The sequence below is a fragment of the Coturnix japonica genome, chromosome 3 (assembly GCF_001577835.2).
Source record: "Coturnix japonica isolate 7356 chromosome 3, Coturnix japonica 2.1, whole genome shotgun sequence".
Taxonomy (NCBI): Eukaryota; Metazoa; Chordata; class Aves; order Galliformes; family Phasianidae; genus Coturnix; species Coturnix japonica.
Genome location: NC_029518.1, coordinates 1,599,591 through 1,616,465, shown reverse-complemented (window position 1 = coordinate 1,616,465; position 16,875 = coordinate 1,599,591). Strand labels below are relative to the sequence as shown.

The 16,875-nt window shown below is 48.9% G+C and overlaps 1 protein-coding gene across 1 annotated transcript in view; it reads right to left on the bottom strand.

Moving 5' to 3' along the window:
• The window catches only part of SERTAD2 (SERTA domain containing 2), a 72,189-nt gene extending 71,833 nt beyond the window's left edge, over window positions 1-356 (bottom strand). The window contains exon 1 of the mRNA XM_015856524.2: window positions 9-356. Within this exon, the coding sequence (XP_015712010.1) occupies window positions 9-298 (290 nt within the window). The 5' untranslated portion in view covers window positions 299-356. The remainder of the gene's footprint in view (window positions 1-8) is intronic.
• Window positions 357-16,875: the final 16,519 nt, after the last annotated feature.

Genomic DNA, 16,875 nt, shown 5'->3' with positions numbered 1-16,875 from the left:
GCACTCACCCGCTCCGGGGACTGTGCCGCTCGTGCCGCTGCGGAGCGCTGTGGGCACCGAGGGGCTTTTCCAGCGGGGACACCAGAGGGGCTCGTGGGGAACGCTCGAGCTTAGAGATCAGCGCGCCGCGGTCGAGGAGGCTTCGCTCTATCCCATGCCGCTCCGGGGGCGGCGGAGCTGGGGGGGAGGATGTGACACGGTGACAGGCGCGGCCCGCCGGCCGCGTACCGCGGGATGGGATGGGAGCGGGGCGGCTCGGGGAGCGATGGAAGCGGCGCCGTCCGTCAGCGCACGGCATTGAACGGCGTGACGGGCCGCGCCGTGACTCACACACCGGAGTTAGTCACAGGGCGGGCCGCCCCGCCCCGCCTCCGCCCCGCCCCTCCAGCCAATGGGGAGCCACAACCCCGCTGATGGACGCGGCGGCAGTCCAATGGGAGCGCGGCTCGGCCCCCGCTCCGGAGCGGCCCCTTCGGCCCAATGAGTCTTCTGAGGACACTGCCGCCAAGTGCGGGGAGGGACGGGGAGAGCCTCGCGGGGGCGGGAGCTGCCTCTCGGCCTGTCGTATCGACCAATCAGCGCAGAGAGACGCTTTTACTGACAGGCTGGCGCGGTCCAATCGGGTGGAAGCGGAGGAGCTGGTCACGCAGGGCGGGGGAGGGAGCATGACTAGGGGCGGGGGGGGGCGAGCGGGACCGGGTCACCCTGCGGGGGGAAGCGGAGGAGGAGGAGGAGGAGGAGGAGGAACAGGCCGGGGCGGGGTAGCCCCGCTGTGAGCTGCGGGGGCCGGCAGGTGTCCCGGCTCTGGGGCCGGTGTTCTGTGCGGAGCTGGCGGGTCGCAGCGATGCCGTAAGCGGTTCATAGCAGAGGAATCTGGTTTAGAAGCGGATCCCGAGCTCTGGGTTTTACAGCAGGAAGCATCAAGTGGCTGATGGACTCGGAGCAGATCGCAGGATAACGCTGTCCGAGCAGCGCACCGACAGATCCGATCCAGCTGATCATTGCGATTGATAACGCAGAGCTGTGTGTCCTCAAAGAGCTGGAATTTGGGGGTGTTTGGTCTTTTGGCAGCTGTGTGTGTTCTTGAACGTGAACCATCTAACAAAACTGAGGCAGAAACTGAGCGGGTTGGTTCGGACACGATGCCTAGAGGGTGCGGTCTATAAGCGACCATCCTGCTCTGCTGCTTTGCAAGTGTGCTTCCAGAGAAAGCAACCGAGGTGCGATTTCATATCATTGCAGTGCTGCAGCTCTCCCGGTGTGCTGCCATCTTTCCTCAGGGCCAGCACTATAACCAGTCATATAAGCTGAGATGTTATACGAACAACTCAGCTTTTCCTTTTAACATCTCACTGTTACAGACAAAACTTCAAACGCAGAGTTTCACAGGCTCACACCTTGCTGCTCCTGTTGGAGGTGCTTTGGCCGTTTGTTTGAGTTGTGTAGGGCCCATGGTTTGAAAGCAGACTTGCTTCAGCTCACCGAGCCGACAGAGTTACAATAAGTTAGCAGGTATGCCCATGTGTGTCCTCTGAGACCCTTAGGTAGACAGATAGCTCCATGCAAAGACCACAGTGCCCAGTGCTCCTACTGCTCCACAGCTGGTTACAAAAGAAGTTTATTTACTCACCACTGACCTCAGGGAATACCTCTAAAAACCTGCAAATACTCACTTAGATATGACTAAAAGCAGTGAATTTCCTTCAGCTGTGTTTGCTTTTTGAATACATTCCAGCCTGTTAGATTAGCGGCTAGAAATGTTTATGGAAAGAATTTTAAGCCCATTTTAGAGGGTGTTCGTGGAAGGCAAAATTTAATCTCGTGAACACAGTCATCTTACCGGGTGTTAATTTATGTTCATTGACTCGGGGGATGTAAAGCAGCGTTTTGTGAGTGATTGGTTCAAGTCACGTATCTCCTGTTTCTCGTCTCTTTGGCTGCCGTGCTGCTTCCTATTCCTCTGCTGTGCCAGGGATGGAAAATTTCTCCTTTTATTTGTTCACTTTGCACCTTCTGCATTTCCCTCTGAACACAGAGCTCCTTTCTTGAGCAGCAGTGAAAGTAAACCGCTATCACAAAGCAGACCTGGGGCCCTGCAATAGAAAACCACTCCCTGCAATATTTAAATTCCTTTGAAAGCCATCCTCTGCCATATGTCTATAAACACTGTCCAGCTGCAGCAAGATTGTAGATTCTCAGAGTCCGTCTGAATTTAGGGAAGGAATAACAATGCCGCGTACTGAGATGGTGTCGACTGCCAGCCTGAGCATTTTGCTGCACGTCAAGCACTTCTTTCCTCCTCTGTAGATAGTTGGAAGTGGGAATAGAGGTATAGCGGTGTAATATGCTTGCTTCTCTTAAATGAGGCTTTATTGTAGGGCGTACAGTGTAATTGTGTCATTTGAGAGGCAGGGATTTAAGGTTAACATCATTACTGCTGTCACAGAAAGAGGCTAATGTGAGCATTTGAGAGTTTAACATCACATCCAAATCTCTTCATTTAGCAAATGACTGAGAGAGAAGCACCAGAGCTCTCCTGGCATGAAAGCAGACCCTCCTGCAGCCTTTCGCCTCAGTGGAAAAACATCTGCAAGTTTTTATCCCTAGCTGATGGCATTCACACGTGTGTTTGTAAGATGCACCTCCTCCTGACACCCCACACAGTGCTACCAGGCACCACTTTCCCAAGAAATGTGAAAACTCAGTTGTCTTTACTAATGGGAGTACTTCTCCAACACCTCATCACCCGTTTTACAAGCGTTCCTAGTCTGTGTTGCCAGCTGTCACCCAGCCACAGCCACATCTTCTTTTCCTGCTTAGGAGGAGAGCAGCAGAGCTGGGATGCCAGCATAGATGGGATAAGTAGCAACAAGGAACGCAGCTCAACTCCTCTGTTGGATGCCACACATTAAATACTCCTAGCTGTAATGCTTTGGTATGGTCCTTGAAGACAAGATGGAGTTTCGGGAAATAACAAACAAGAAGATTCTGTGCACAGAAGTTCAAGAAAGCTGCAAGCTGCACGTGGACGAGCATGCTAAATTCAAGAGTGACTCATGTGCTGTGTGATGTTTGTTGGGCTCAAGCTGCAGGTCCCTCAAAATCAGGATTTTATCGCATGGAAATGAGCAGGCTTTTATTGTGAGCCGCGACCACCAATTCCTTCCATGTTAGTGCTGGCAGAAAGCAGGTTAGAAATGAAAGGAACAATTTTAGACATATGGCGATCTGGCAAAGCGCTCTGAAATTTTAATTATGCTGCGGAAAGGTCAGGGCTGGATCTGCGCTGGTGGAGGGATAATTTGCTTTTGTAGTTTACGAACGTGCCTCTCCAAAATGAAGGGACTGAGAGCTGAAAAATAAAGCGAACTTTGCCTGTGCAGGCAGTTGATTCTGATCTGCTTTCAGAACAGCTTTGCAGAGGCATCTCAGTATTTCACCATCTTGCCCCACATTTTAGGGGTGAATGTGCAGTTCTCAGGTTAGGGCTATATCCAGGAGGAGAAGAGTAAGAAATGTCCTCCCCTAACCATGTTTTCAGAGGGGTGAGCTTGTAAAGAGTGGGTAACACTCCCTTATTCAAAGGCCAAATATTAAGCAACATCCCTAAATTCAAATGCAGCTCTTGAAATATCCTCATCCTTTTTTCAATAAGCTATTTGTTCACTGGGCGCAGTGGTGCTTCGTGCTAAACATACCCTGGCAGTGGGACACAACCCCAGAGCCTACAAGGATGAGGCAGGCTCAGGAACAGAGAGGTGAAGTGGTTTACTTAAAGATAAGACTCATCTCTTCCCATCCTCCCCCCCCCACCCCCCGCCAGAACCAGCTCCTTGATTGCTTTATCTCTGCACGGTGACCTTGATTTTTCACATCGCTGGAGGGATTCCAAATGGTTTTGATTTGCCATGGGCAGGGCTCCTTCTTTTTGCCTGGCTGCCCACCTACGTGTACCCACTGCAGCAGTGATGGAAAAGGAATCAGAGAATCACCAAATAAACATGGGATGGATGTGGGGGCTGCATGCGAACCAGCACGGATGGCCTGGGGCCTGGAGTGATGTGTGCACAAAACAGGTGATGAATCAGGTGGGATGTAGGGCTATAGTCTGGCTCTGTGGTTATAAGGAGGTCAGAAATTGTAAAGGATGGGTAAAATAGGGAACTGGGTGTTGAAGGAGATAGGGAAGGCTTAGCAGGAGCCAGGGAAATTGGGTCCTGCTCAACAGTGAGGTCCTCCTCTCCATGCCCATGCCAGAAACTGGGAAGTGAAACTGTGTGACAACTGGGGCCAGGGGTGGGGGGGAGGAAAGAAACAAAAAGAGAAAGAAATTCATGCTAAAAGGAAGAAGCAGCAGAAGAAGAAAGCTGGAGAAAAGAACACCAGGCCAAAAAGGCAGTGTGCTGAAATTAATTTGTTGGGACGGAATCTGCCGGCTGATTTCAATAGTAGAGGGGCAGAAATCCCGCTGTGCTAGGGAGTGCCACGCTTGGGCACACCGCTGCTCTCCAGCCCTTCCCCTGCTCTCCACCCCCAGCTAAAGCCAGGCAGGGAGAGAGAGGGAGGGAGGGAGGGAGGGAGGGAAGAACAGCGAGTCCGACAGCTCTCTGCGGTCGGCAGGGCCTATAAATAGCCGCTGAAGTCTTGTAATGCCGATGGGGTGCGTCACAACCGCCCTCTCCACTCCCACCCTACTGCTGGCCCTGCAGCACCCGCAGCCCCAGGGATGAGGATGTAGGGACTCACCCCGACCTTGAGAACTATCCCCCAGGAAGCTCGTTGCTTTTCCCAGGCGTTTCTCCATGCATTGCCACACGAATACATTTCTGAGCACGGTGACCCTGTTTTATTTCTCTGTTCTCGCCCCACTGCCTCGTTCTGTTAGGAGCTGCTTCCACCAATCCATCAGACACAAGCAGGGGAACCCACTGCCGAGTTCATCCGTTCATCCTGTCTGCACCTGCTCGTTCAAAACTTGACCTGTTGCAGGAAGAGATGCCAAGCTACCGTGTGGGATGTGCTCCTTTTCTAGGAACGTGGTAAATAAATGAGTTCATTTTACTTTCTGCTGTGCCAGAGTGCTCACAACATGGGGAAAATTGCCACCATGAGCCATAGTAGGCATCTTTCTCTTTTCGTCTTTGTAGCACCCAAGAGCATGGACATGCACATAAAGGGAGGGACAAATACATGTCTTCTTCTCCCCTAACAGCAATGCCCAACCTGGCAGCAGGTTGATACAAGCCAGGTTCTACTTTTCTGAGCTGAAACCATGAGGATTACTCACATCTTTAAAAATAAGCCCACGTTGCGAATCCCCTGTTGGATTAAGACCTAAACCCTGCAATTGTCACTTTTCCCACCAGAGGAAAGTGCCAGTGACTTAACAAAATACACTGTCCCCAGTGCCCCAGGAAGCTTCCAGCTTGTTTCTCTTTCCCCTTTTACTGGAACTTCTCCAAGTTTCTGCAGGTTTGTTTTACTTTTCGTCTGGTTTGCTTTTTTTTTCACCACTTCAACATCCATCCTTTCTCCGGAGCTCAGTTTGGTCTTCAGTCTTGTCTTTGCCATTTAAACAGTTCCTTTTAGAAAAGCTGCACAGAAAACCCAGAGATGTCCATTGAACCAAAACCATAGCACTGCCAAGAACCTCTGTCTCCACCCCTCATTTAGATGCCATTTCCAGGCACAAGATGAAAGGGGCTACATGGGAATTAGATCCATTCCCTTTGGGTCATGGTGTTAATCCCAAGAGATCTCCCCTTTCTGTCATTTATTTGGCTGAGATGGAGAGATGACAGCTGTGCCTGGGTGATTCCCCAAGAAACCTGTGCTATCAGCTCCAACTATTAGCTTTATACAAAGCAGGTCTTTGTCTTAAGAACCCTTGTGGTTTTTATAGATGAGTTGGTATTCTGGAAGCTTTAGCCAGCACTGTTGCTTACACGTTTTGATAACTGGGTAAATGTGATGTTCTTGCTGACAAACTAAGGTTGGCCCCTGTGCCTCCTTTCCAAAGGTCTCTTCTTTCAGCCACTGTCAATGGCTCCGCTTTCCTGTTATCCCAGCCCAACCAAACACAACAGCCACGAACAGTGTCATTATACACAACTGAATGACTTCTCCACCCTGTGATAAAACTCTACTAGATGCCCTGAGTTTAATGCATGTGAGATATTTATTCATACACAATGAAGATGCTAAGTGTTCTTAGATTGGAATGGCCTTTACACAACACAGGGGGACATTAAGAGAAGCTCTGCTGTTGTTGGGTTGTTGGCCTGTTGTGTGGTCGGGTTTATCCTGCCTCTAACAGGAATTCTCTGTATCCACAAAGTTGGCCATTAATTGGATAGTTCCTTATGGTGCCAAGGAAGCCAGACTTGATCCTTCCCAAAAGAGAAGGTGTTGGAGGTTGGACACCAGCCCAAGGAAAATCACACAACTCCTCACTGATCCAACAGTGTTTTTATCACCCCTGATGCTGCCAGCACAGGGCAGCAAATCAACCAGTTTCTTTCCCAGACTGTAGAAATCAGGACAGAATTCTCTCTTTTATAATCCCTCCTAAGGTCCTACTGTCTGTGTTTACAACGTGCCAGGAGTAAACCATTTTGCCTCTCAGAGCTGCTTTTTGTCCTCTGCCCCCCCCGCCCCACCCACTGCATTGATCAGCACCTCAAAGAAGTCTTAATTTGAGCAGCTTCCTAATGTCTCCCATAACACAACACATGCAAGATTAAGCTTTTTGGGAATTTTCAGGTACAAAAGAAATGTATTTCACAATGAGAAGAATGAGTGCCATTAACTATATCAAAGCATTATGATACCCACTTTGTAGTTACATTCCAAAGGATGCTTTTATTCATATTCCCTCTTTTCAGGAGCTTCCACTTCTGAAATTTCTCTCTGTAGTTAAGTAGCCCAAAGGGATAAGTTGTGTGTGTGTGTGTGTGTGTGTGTGTGTGTGTGTATGCACTGCGAGTTTGGCATAATTCATTCAGGATATTGCACTAATGGGGTTATTCTAAGCATGAAACAAGAAAATTTCCATGCCTTGTGGAAGCCATTCTCCCGTTCACCTAATTTTGGATTGTTTCCCTTTTAGTGAGCTGCTCCTGCCCAGGGTTCTTTGGAAATGATGGTGTTCAGCTCAGTGCTATGAATTAGTAGGATCTCACCAACCACACTTCCGGGGAGGAAAGCAAAGGTGTGTGCCCAACATACCTTCATATCTCACCTAAGCAGGTGCCTGAGGTCTTCAAGACAGCCAAAATATTTATTTGAAACATGAATTAATTGATAAAACTGCTATTTAGTGGGAAACTTGTGTTTCCCTGCCATGCAAATGCCAGTGTGCAAGAAAGGAGCACATCCCACTACTGAAGCATACAGCATAAAACAGCAGAAGCATCCACCTAAATTGTGACGATGACCAGAAGAAAGGGTTTTGTCTCCCTGCCCTTTTTCTTGAACCGAACAGTGCCTAACTGTTTAACTTGTGGTTAAGGATTATTTATGTAGGGCTCTTGTGTAGGTAAAGCGCCATGTCCTTGGCCCTCTGCCCATGTAACACAGCGCAGGATCTCTAGTTACAAATTGCAGCTGTATAACATAACAGGAAACGTGGGGCTTTAAGTTATTCCACTGGAAAGATTAATTATTTGGAAAATAGTTATGCAGCAGCTTTGTGTATTTTTGGAGCAAAGGTGACCAGCACCATCTTAAATTTAAAGAAGCAGAGAATTAAAAAGGGGCACTTTAGAACGTGGGAGTGGGATGGGACCGTTTTTTAATTGTATTTTAATACTGTTGGAATTGTCTCCTCTCCTGGAAGGTGTGGGAGCGCGGTGGTCAGCCCCAGTGGGGTGATGGTGGGAGAAGTGTGGGAAGCCTTTAGGAGCTGCTGGGTTCAGAGGGATCTTCCAGTCCAAAATCCCATCCACCTGCTTGAGAGGAAGGCAGATCCCAGGGGACCAAAGCCTGTGTGTACGCACAGGAATGTGCCCAGTGTTATGTCCATCTGTGTTGCTGACTTGTTGGCAGAGGCAGGAGTGGATTCAGGCAAAGGGAAACGCTGAGCCTTCCGACCAGTTCTGTGACCGGAGTGAAACATCTCACTGGTTGGGATTCCTCTTAGCATCCAAATGTGCTTAAATACCAAAGCCCTCCAGAGGGATGTGGTTTGGACGAAGAAGATGTGGTTATTTTTAGGCAGCACAATGCACTCTTAGTAAAGTTTTTTCCAGTCAGACACGTAACCTGTAGCCATTTTGTGAGAGCAGCTCTTCCGCACCTAGCTTTGTGCTAACTGACTCTCTGAAGGCTTCTGTCTATGGATGCCACAGGGATGGGGCGATGGTCACTCTGTTTTTGAGCCAGAGCTGCCATAAAATAAGCCCCAGAGGAGAAATTCTCATGCATATATATCGCATATATATATATTGCACTGGGATTGTGTGCCTCCGGTGGCGCAGTGGTTAAGGACGCCACTTTGCAGCATTGGAGGCTCGGGTTCGAATCCCCCCTGTGGCGCAAGCGGTAGAAGTGCCGCTCTGCTACACACAGGCTCAAATCCCGGGGGTTGGACTCGATGATCTCTAAGGTCCCTTCCAACCCTCACAAGACTGTGATACTGTGAGACTGTGTGAGGGTCACCCATAAAGGGGTTTGATCCCCTAAACATACCTCAGCTTTAACGTGCTTCCACCAGGGTCTCCTGTGTAGTTAAAACCTGCTCAGAACAGTCAGTTCTGGTGGAGGAGGATGAGAGGGCAGTGGGCATGGCACAGGCTGCCCAGGGCAGTGGGCACAGCCCCAGTGCTGGAGATCAGGAAGCATTGGGACAGTGCTCTCAGCCATATGGGTTGGGTTCGGGTGGTGCTGTGTAGAGCCCGGAGGTGGGGTCGGTGATCCTTATGGGTCCCTTCCAACTGAGAATGCTTCCTACCTAAGTAACAAACCAGAGAAAGCAGCCTCTTAACCTTCCAACCTTTTTATTTCTGCCTCATTTGCTGCTACCTCAGCCTAACCCAAACTCCATGTTTTTCTAATATAAAACAACTATTTTCACAAAACACTTCAAGCCACAGTGGTTTAGTCCTACCACAATAATTCACCACTTCACTGTAGCAAATGTTAATATATGAAAAAATACGTGTGTATTAAAAAAAGATAAGAAAAATTGTTTAATTTAAAGCCCCTGTATTTCAGTGCGTTCAGGCAGAGTTCTATAAAGTGCTGCTGGTGTTGTCACAGCACAAGTGATGATGACACTAAGCTGTCCAAGATGGATCTATGGGCATTCAAGGCTCCATCTCAACTCAGCAGAAAGAGAGACCCTGTAGAGGACAGTCCTACGCAGCTTCTGCTCCTGCTGGGAGTTCTCCACCGTCTGCTGGGCCATTGACTGCAGGAAAGACCAAGGATGACCAAGTGTCTAATTTAGGTTGTTCAGACAACAGCGTTAATTGGGCTGAGGCAAACACAAAGCAGAGAGCTGGAGTAAAGGCCTTCAAGTCTTGGTGTAAACATAGACCTTTTATAAGGAAAAACTAAACTGCTCTAAGTATCAGCATCATGGTTATGTCTGAGGCCAGCAAAAGGTTCATCTGAGAAATGAGAAAAGCATCTGTAAGGTGAGAAGCTGTGGAGGAACCAGGTGTTCTGGGTAAAGCAACAAATCCTTTACATTTAAAAGTCACTTGAAGACAGACGGTGCCTGGAGAGTGAGATCTTACTGCCAGCTCACGAGCAGCCTCATTGTACAACCAACAGCCACCTTGGAGAGGTCCTTCAGCACAGTGGGCTTGCCAAAGAGCCAGATGTTCCTGGCCATGGGGGAATTACCTCCTACACCTTGGCATCTGGCTCCTGTAGCTGCCAGTGAAAGAGTAGGATGGGCTTATTGTGTAGATGGGCAGGAGACACATCACAGAGGTTTTTTCTGATGATTATGAAGGAAAAGTATTGCGACAATTTTGGCTGAAGTGTTACAGATAAACGCTGCCATCAAGCTCTTTGAGTCCAGCTCTGGGAATCACTGAAATTAGCGTTTATCACTTGATATTTCAGGGTAATGGGGCAGAGGATTTCAAGAATGGAGGATTATTTGGCAATAAAGCTGTCTTCCCAGCGCTATAGGCCTCAGCAAGCAGACCAGAAGGTGAGCAGCCAGACAGGCAGGATGCAAGGCTCCATGTGCTAGCTCACACCTACTTGTACCCCAAGGGGTGGACATCACGCTCTTGCTGAACCTCCTGCAAGGCTGGGTATTTCAGAGGTGAATGTAAGCACAAGAAAAGGGCTTGGAGAACACAACAGAAAACCAGCAATTCTATGTGCTCAGTTCAAGGAATGAAAAAGGAGTGTTTTCCTGTTGGGAAAAGCATTATGTTGGGTGAGTATAGAAGCAATGGCTCCCTTTGCTCACGGGAGAGACGGAACTATCGTGGATTCTCATGGTGCAGAAGGTCTGGCAGCCCTGAAGCCAGTGGCCCCCAGCCTTTCCATAGTCTTACATTGACCTTTGTCAATCTCTCTGAGACTAAATAAAAGGAGAAGGTCTTCAGCCTGGAAAATTCTGGAATGCTTCATAAAACCCTGGCTGCTGCGACACCCATCTGCTCAGAGCATACATTAGCGGGTTGTTTCTTCTAAATTAAAAGCTGAGATAAACTCAGCTGCTCTCAGATCTGTCACCATCTTTCCCCTTTGGAGTTAATTTGCTGAGATGAAAGGGTCTATTCCCACCTCTCAGATAACCAATGGCCTAAGGCAGTGTGCTGTGTCCCATCTCAGTCTTTTCCTTAGAAATTCTGGTTTTCCCCCAGCTGCCAGCAGAGCAGGAATGAGCTGAGGAGCCCTATGGGAAGGAGTGGCACCCAGTGACCAACAGCAGCCATTAACCTAATGGGGTTAGGTGAGTAATAAAGAAGCATAGCCTTGCCATGAGTGCAGGCATCCAGAGGTGAACACATAGTTGAGTGGAGAAATGCAAAGTCAACTTCTGCTTTTTGAATTACCATCCATCCATCCATTTATCTATCTATCTGTATCAGCTTGTCTGTCTGTCTGTCTTCTTACAACCCTTATCCTATGGAGCTGAGCCTTAAGGTTTTTGTGTTTTTGACAGAAAATCCATTGGGAAAATGAGGGATAGCCAGATTGATGCTGAAAGCACATGGCAGAGAGGTGGCTGTCCAAAGGGCTGCTGAAGGTTGACCCTGCAAAGAGGGAGCTGCTGACATCATGGCTTCTAAATACAGAGGCTGCTCAGCGTGGTGGGATTACCTGCTGCAGAACCTGCCCCAAAATGGGTTTCGAGTGAGGCTGGGCAGGAAAGATAAAACAATGCCCAAGATAACAGTGCTGGAGAGAACAAAGGGCCAGATGTTTATTGGGGAGTAGCTGCTGGCCGGCTCCAGCCAGGCGGAGAACAGTTTACTCTTCACAAGGCTAAATCTGAGATCAAAAGGAGGATCTCAAACATGACAGGAGCCCAGGGCCGAGCAAAGGCCTAGGGAGGAGGAGGTAGAGACGTTCTGGATATTTTTCTCCGGAGAAGTTTGAGGAGGAGCTGCTCTCCTTGGTGGTGTGAGAACCCAGCAGGCCTCATGCTTGCAGGTCAATATGAGACAGCAGCTTGGAGACGTGACCCTGCAAACAAACTCCATGTTTATGTCCTTGCAATGAGCGCATGCCCTGAGAAATAGTGGAGATATATGTGTTTTGTGGACTTGTCAATCAGAAAAGACCCAGCAGGTTATTGGGTGGGAGAAGATGGGCTGCAGTGTGAAATGGAAGCAACATCTCTCCTTTTAATTTCCCTTGGTGAGCTCTGTTGGGACATGCTCTATCCTGGGAGAATGGCTGCTCAGAGTAGCGTGAGCTTTGGCTGAGCACATAAAGAAACTAGTGACAGGCTGACTTGCATAGACTGGCAGGATGCAACACCTCCAAGAGGTGCTCACATCTCCCCTATGAGCTCCTGAAAGGAAAATAGCAAAGAATTGCCAGGAAAGAAAAATGAGGAACACAAAACCCTGCTGAATATTTTCTTGGGTTAAGGAGCTTTGAGAGGTGTCAGGCAGGATTTCTCAGAAGGGACTTAGAACCTGGGGTTTCCAGACCAGGTGGAGAGTTTCCCCTCTATGAACTTGTTCCCCATTAGGATCCTTAGGCATAGTGAGAGAAGGTGGCTTTTGGCCCACTGATGTGTTTGCTCAGTCCAACTGCAGTGACAAAGTATGCAGAAAAGGACAAAAATGACTGACAATGAAGAGTTTGTGCTGAAGTCTCCTGAAGCCATCAGGGCATGGCTATGAATTCAGCCCCATGGGAACTGAGATGGAAATACCTTATATCCCATCCAGTTTAAGGCACAGGCTCCTCAGGACAGCGGGGTTTTTACATTCCAAGCAGACAGCTTGGTGAGAAGCCTTGAGGTGGGAATGGCAGCCTTTTACTTGTCTGAGCATCCAAGAAATGCAGCAAGGCTGCGGGGAATGTTAATATATTTTATTGGACAAAATGCTAGAGCTGGAAATGGCTTGTCAGCTGCTGGGCACACGAAGGCCTCCAGGATAAAAGCAAAAACCTTAACAGCTTTTAAAAAGGACCCAGAAATACCTCATTCATGCCAACAAATCCTTGAATAAACCATCAGAAGTGGCCAGACACAAACTAGAAATAACCCCATAGAACAAAGAAGTTTGGTACATGTGGATCAGCTTTGGGCAAAGTATTGCTGCTTGGCTTGAAATGCAACATTTTTCCCTACAAAAATTTTCCTAGAGAGTATCCTCAATCATCTTCTATCCTTTTTCTATCAGCGTTAGAAAACTCAAGGAAAAGCTTGATTGAATGTTAGCTTTGACCCGGGTGGATTTCCGCTCCAAGCAGGTTTTCTTCATTTCAGATTGCTATTGCCGGTTGTTCTGTCAGCTGGGAGGATATGAGCAACCCAGGCTTCTGATGGCAGCAGAAATATGGGTATTATGGATAAACCCCAACTGGGGAATTTCAGCTCCAGAACCTCACCCTATTCTATCGCTGATCCCATTCAGAATCCAGGACTAGGCAGATCAAAATTCAGATTTCTACAAGTTTTACTTTGAAACACAAGAGTAAAATCAAGACAAAATAGGGTTAGACTTGCACAGCTGAAAAGTTATTTTAACACTTAGTAGCCAGGGACTTCCTTCATGCTTTCTCTGTCTATAAGGTATTTTATAATTTTTTAGACATTTCCACTTACCTGAGAGCCTGGATATTGCTTTTACATCACCTATTCATATTTGGAATTTGCCTTGCATCATGCTGGGCTGAGCCATGGAGTGTCTCACTGTGTGCCCTCTCAGACCACTTCTTCACTTCTCCAGCTTCTTGAGGTTGGACATTAAGGAACATTTCTTCTCCAAAAGAGCAGTGCTGCAGTGGCACAGGCTGTCCAGGGAGGTGGGGGAGTCACCATCCCTGGGAGTGCTCAAGAACCGTGGAGATGTGGCACTGAGGGATGCGGTTTAGTGGGAGATATTGGTGGCAGGTGGGCAATTGGGCTGAATGATCTTAGAGGTCTTAGTGATTCTGTGATTCTATGATTCCATGCAAAGGACAAGGAAAACATTACCAGAGGAGTCCACAGGGCCATGGTTTCTTTTTGGTTGGACTAGATGATCTTAGGGCTCTTTTCCAATCTGAATGATTCTATGATTCTATTGCTATGCAAAAGCCATTTCAAGTGGGGCTGACATCAAAGCGGCACCGTCAGCACTGAGCACAGCGAGCGCTGAGGAAGGGCTGCCACAATCCATACATCAGGGCAGGCACAGAGGCTGCAGAGCAACGTTTCCCTCTCTCCTTGGTCTCCTTATTGTGGGGAGGTCCTTGTCAGAGCCACAAAACCCAGCCCCTTGGAATATCAGACATTTGTCTCAGTCGTGGTGGCTGCCAGCAGATAATAGCCATCAGTGTAAAATTACAAATCATTCTGCATAATGCTGCACTGATTACCATGAAAGCAGTGTCAGTGTTTGAATTTTACTCCTTTCCCTCCCCCCCCCCCCCCCTTCCTCCCTGCCTGCCTTTGTTGCTGAGCTGAAGAATGCTGTGTGGCAGCTCTTTGTAAGGAGTATCACCAACATTTCTCGGCACTACAGGCCATGAGAGTCAGGGACTCTGCTGTGGGGAGCCAACTGTGTTAGGAGATTAATTAACATAGATGTAGGAACCACGTGTGTTGAGGGGCATAATTACAGAGCAAGGAGCAGAATGAGGGCTGATCTCAGCAGTGGGAAGCTGGGTAGGACAGCCGGGGACAGCTCTGGGGTCTGTTGATGGCACCTGTTCCTGTGGGGTATCTTTGCACATAAGAAAGAGCTGGTTCCTCCCTACCTGCCTGCAGCTGAACTCACTCTCACTTTGCAGTCCCAAGAATTCACTGGAAATCAGGTTGTCCATCTCAGAATCATAGAATCATTAAGGTTGGAAAAGACCTAAGTTCACCAAGTCCAACCACCAACCGATCCCCACCACGTCCCTCGGTGCCACATCTCCACATCCCTTCAACACCTCCAGGGACAGTGACTTCACCACCTCCCTGGGCAGTCCTATCTTCGAATCCATGGCTAATTCTGTTTCTGCTCTTCCTGGCACCACAAGCTCACCATAGGGCTGCTTCAGGGAGAGGAGCAGAGCTCAGCACCCCCAGCTCTGCTGAGGTTGGGACATGCTCAGTGCCATTTTCTGGTGATTCACTCACCAAAAAAAGATTCTGGATGTTTGAGAGATGCACGAAGCCCTCAGTCACTGTGAGTCACTTCTCTGCCAAATGCTAATTTTGCATCAGAAGCATATTTTACTTGTACTTGGAGAAGAGGCTTTTTTTTTTTCCCTAGCTCTGTCATTTGAGGACACAACTCCCCTGAGCTGAGCACCCCAAACCAAGCAAACCTTGGGGGTGACAGAGCCTCTTATGTGGGATCAGGGACCTGATCTTCCCGGGGTGTACATCAGTGCAGACCTCCTCTTTCAGGGGAGGAACTTAGTCCAGTTTGTCATCAGTAGGAGCTGTCTCAGCAGGATGTTCAGAGGGGATAGGGAAGGTGGAGGCTCACGCAGAGTGCTGCCTCCAAGTAGGAGGGTTCCTTGGGGGGTGGTGAGTGGAAGCACATTGCTCTTTCCTCCTCTGGTCTATATGCTGCCCTCTATCAGTCTGTTTGAAAATACCTTCTTCCCCAGTGGAAGCAATGAGGAAGTCTGGTAGATGTCATGGATTTTTCAGGACTTTCTTCCCCATTTGGTGATCTGTACATTCAATCACATTCTTCCCCTTTTCTTTATCTAGATAAACCGTGTGTTGATCAGCTGCTGTGTTTACTACCTGACAGTGATCTGGAACAAGAGGAAATAGAGCAGTTCGTATCACTGCCAGCCCCAGGGGAGGTGGAAAGAAAGAAGAGATCCAGATGACATTCCTTGTCCAGGAGACGGGAGGATGTCATCAGGCACAGGGAAATCTGGTGTGTATCTTGTGTGAGAGATGCCCAAGAGGCATCCTCAGGTCCAGCTTTGAAGGCAGGCTGCTGCATGCAGTGGGTCTCATCATTTATTTACACCTGTGACTGTCTCAGCTTGGTGCTCACCTATCTGTGCTTAGGAGCTGTCTGCTAAGAGGCAGGAAAACCCTTTTGGATCATTAAACCTCTCCCCTGAAGTGCAGGCCACGTGCTCTCCATCTGATAGGAGCCAATAGTGCTGTTTGTCACTGTCAGGAGCTCTGCGAACACTTAGTGGCTGTCTCTTGATCTCACTGTTTCCTTAAAATACTGTGTCCTTGTGCTCTGCTCTCTGAAACACAGAGGGGAAATTGTGCCTCCCCAACCTGATTGTCTTCCGCAAGGAGATGAGTGAGTGGGGAGCAGTGGAGGTGGTTTACCTTGGCACTGGTTTACTTTGGCTTTTGACTTTGTGACATTCTCATAGGCAAGCTGGCAAAACACAGTTGGATAAATGAACGGTGAGAATGGCTGGGTCCAGAAGGCTGTGGCACAAAGCCCACCTGGGGACAAGTAGTGTGCAGGTGGAGTCCATCTACAGTGAATCTGCAGGCAATGCAGAAGAGGGAGGAGTTGCTGATACACCAAATGGTTGTGCTGCCATCCAGAGGGAACTGAGAAGGCCAAAGAGTTGAGCTCTCGTGAGGCTGAGCATGGGGAAGGAAACACAGTGTGCCACCTCCAGTGAGGAACAGCTGCAGGCATTCTGACCAGCTAAGGGCTGACATGCAGAGGGGGGCCCAGAGGTCCTGGTGAACACCGAGCTGAACAAGAGCCAGCAGTTGCACAGAAGCCCAGAAAGCTCAAGGCCTATGACTGGAGAAGTGCTGCCAGCAGGTGGAGGCAGGGGATCCCTCTCTGTTCCTCAGCACCTGCAGTGCTGTGTCCACATCTGGGCAAGAGAAACCTGGGCACACTGGAGAGAGTCCTGCAAAGGGCCATCAAGATGTTGAATGGTTTGGAGCACATCTCCTGTGGGGAGATGCTGAGAGCTGGGGCTATGCAGCCTGCAGGAGGCTCACCAGTGTGTATGCACCCCTGAGCCAGGGCTGTGAAGAACCCAAAGCCAGGCTCTGTTCAGTGGTGCACAGTGAGAAGATGGGAACACAAGCTGGAGCACAACAGGCTCCCCCTGATGCAGGGGGATGCAAAGCCTGTGTTTTGCAGGTGATGGAGCACTGGCACAGGGACCCCAAGATTGTGGGGTCTCATCTTTGCACATCTTCAGCAACCACCTGGACACAAGTCCTGGGCATCCTGCTCCAAGTAGTCCATGTGGAGCAGAGCTAGGCCTGATGGACCCAGAGGTGCCTTTCCA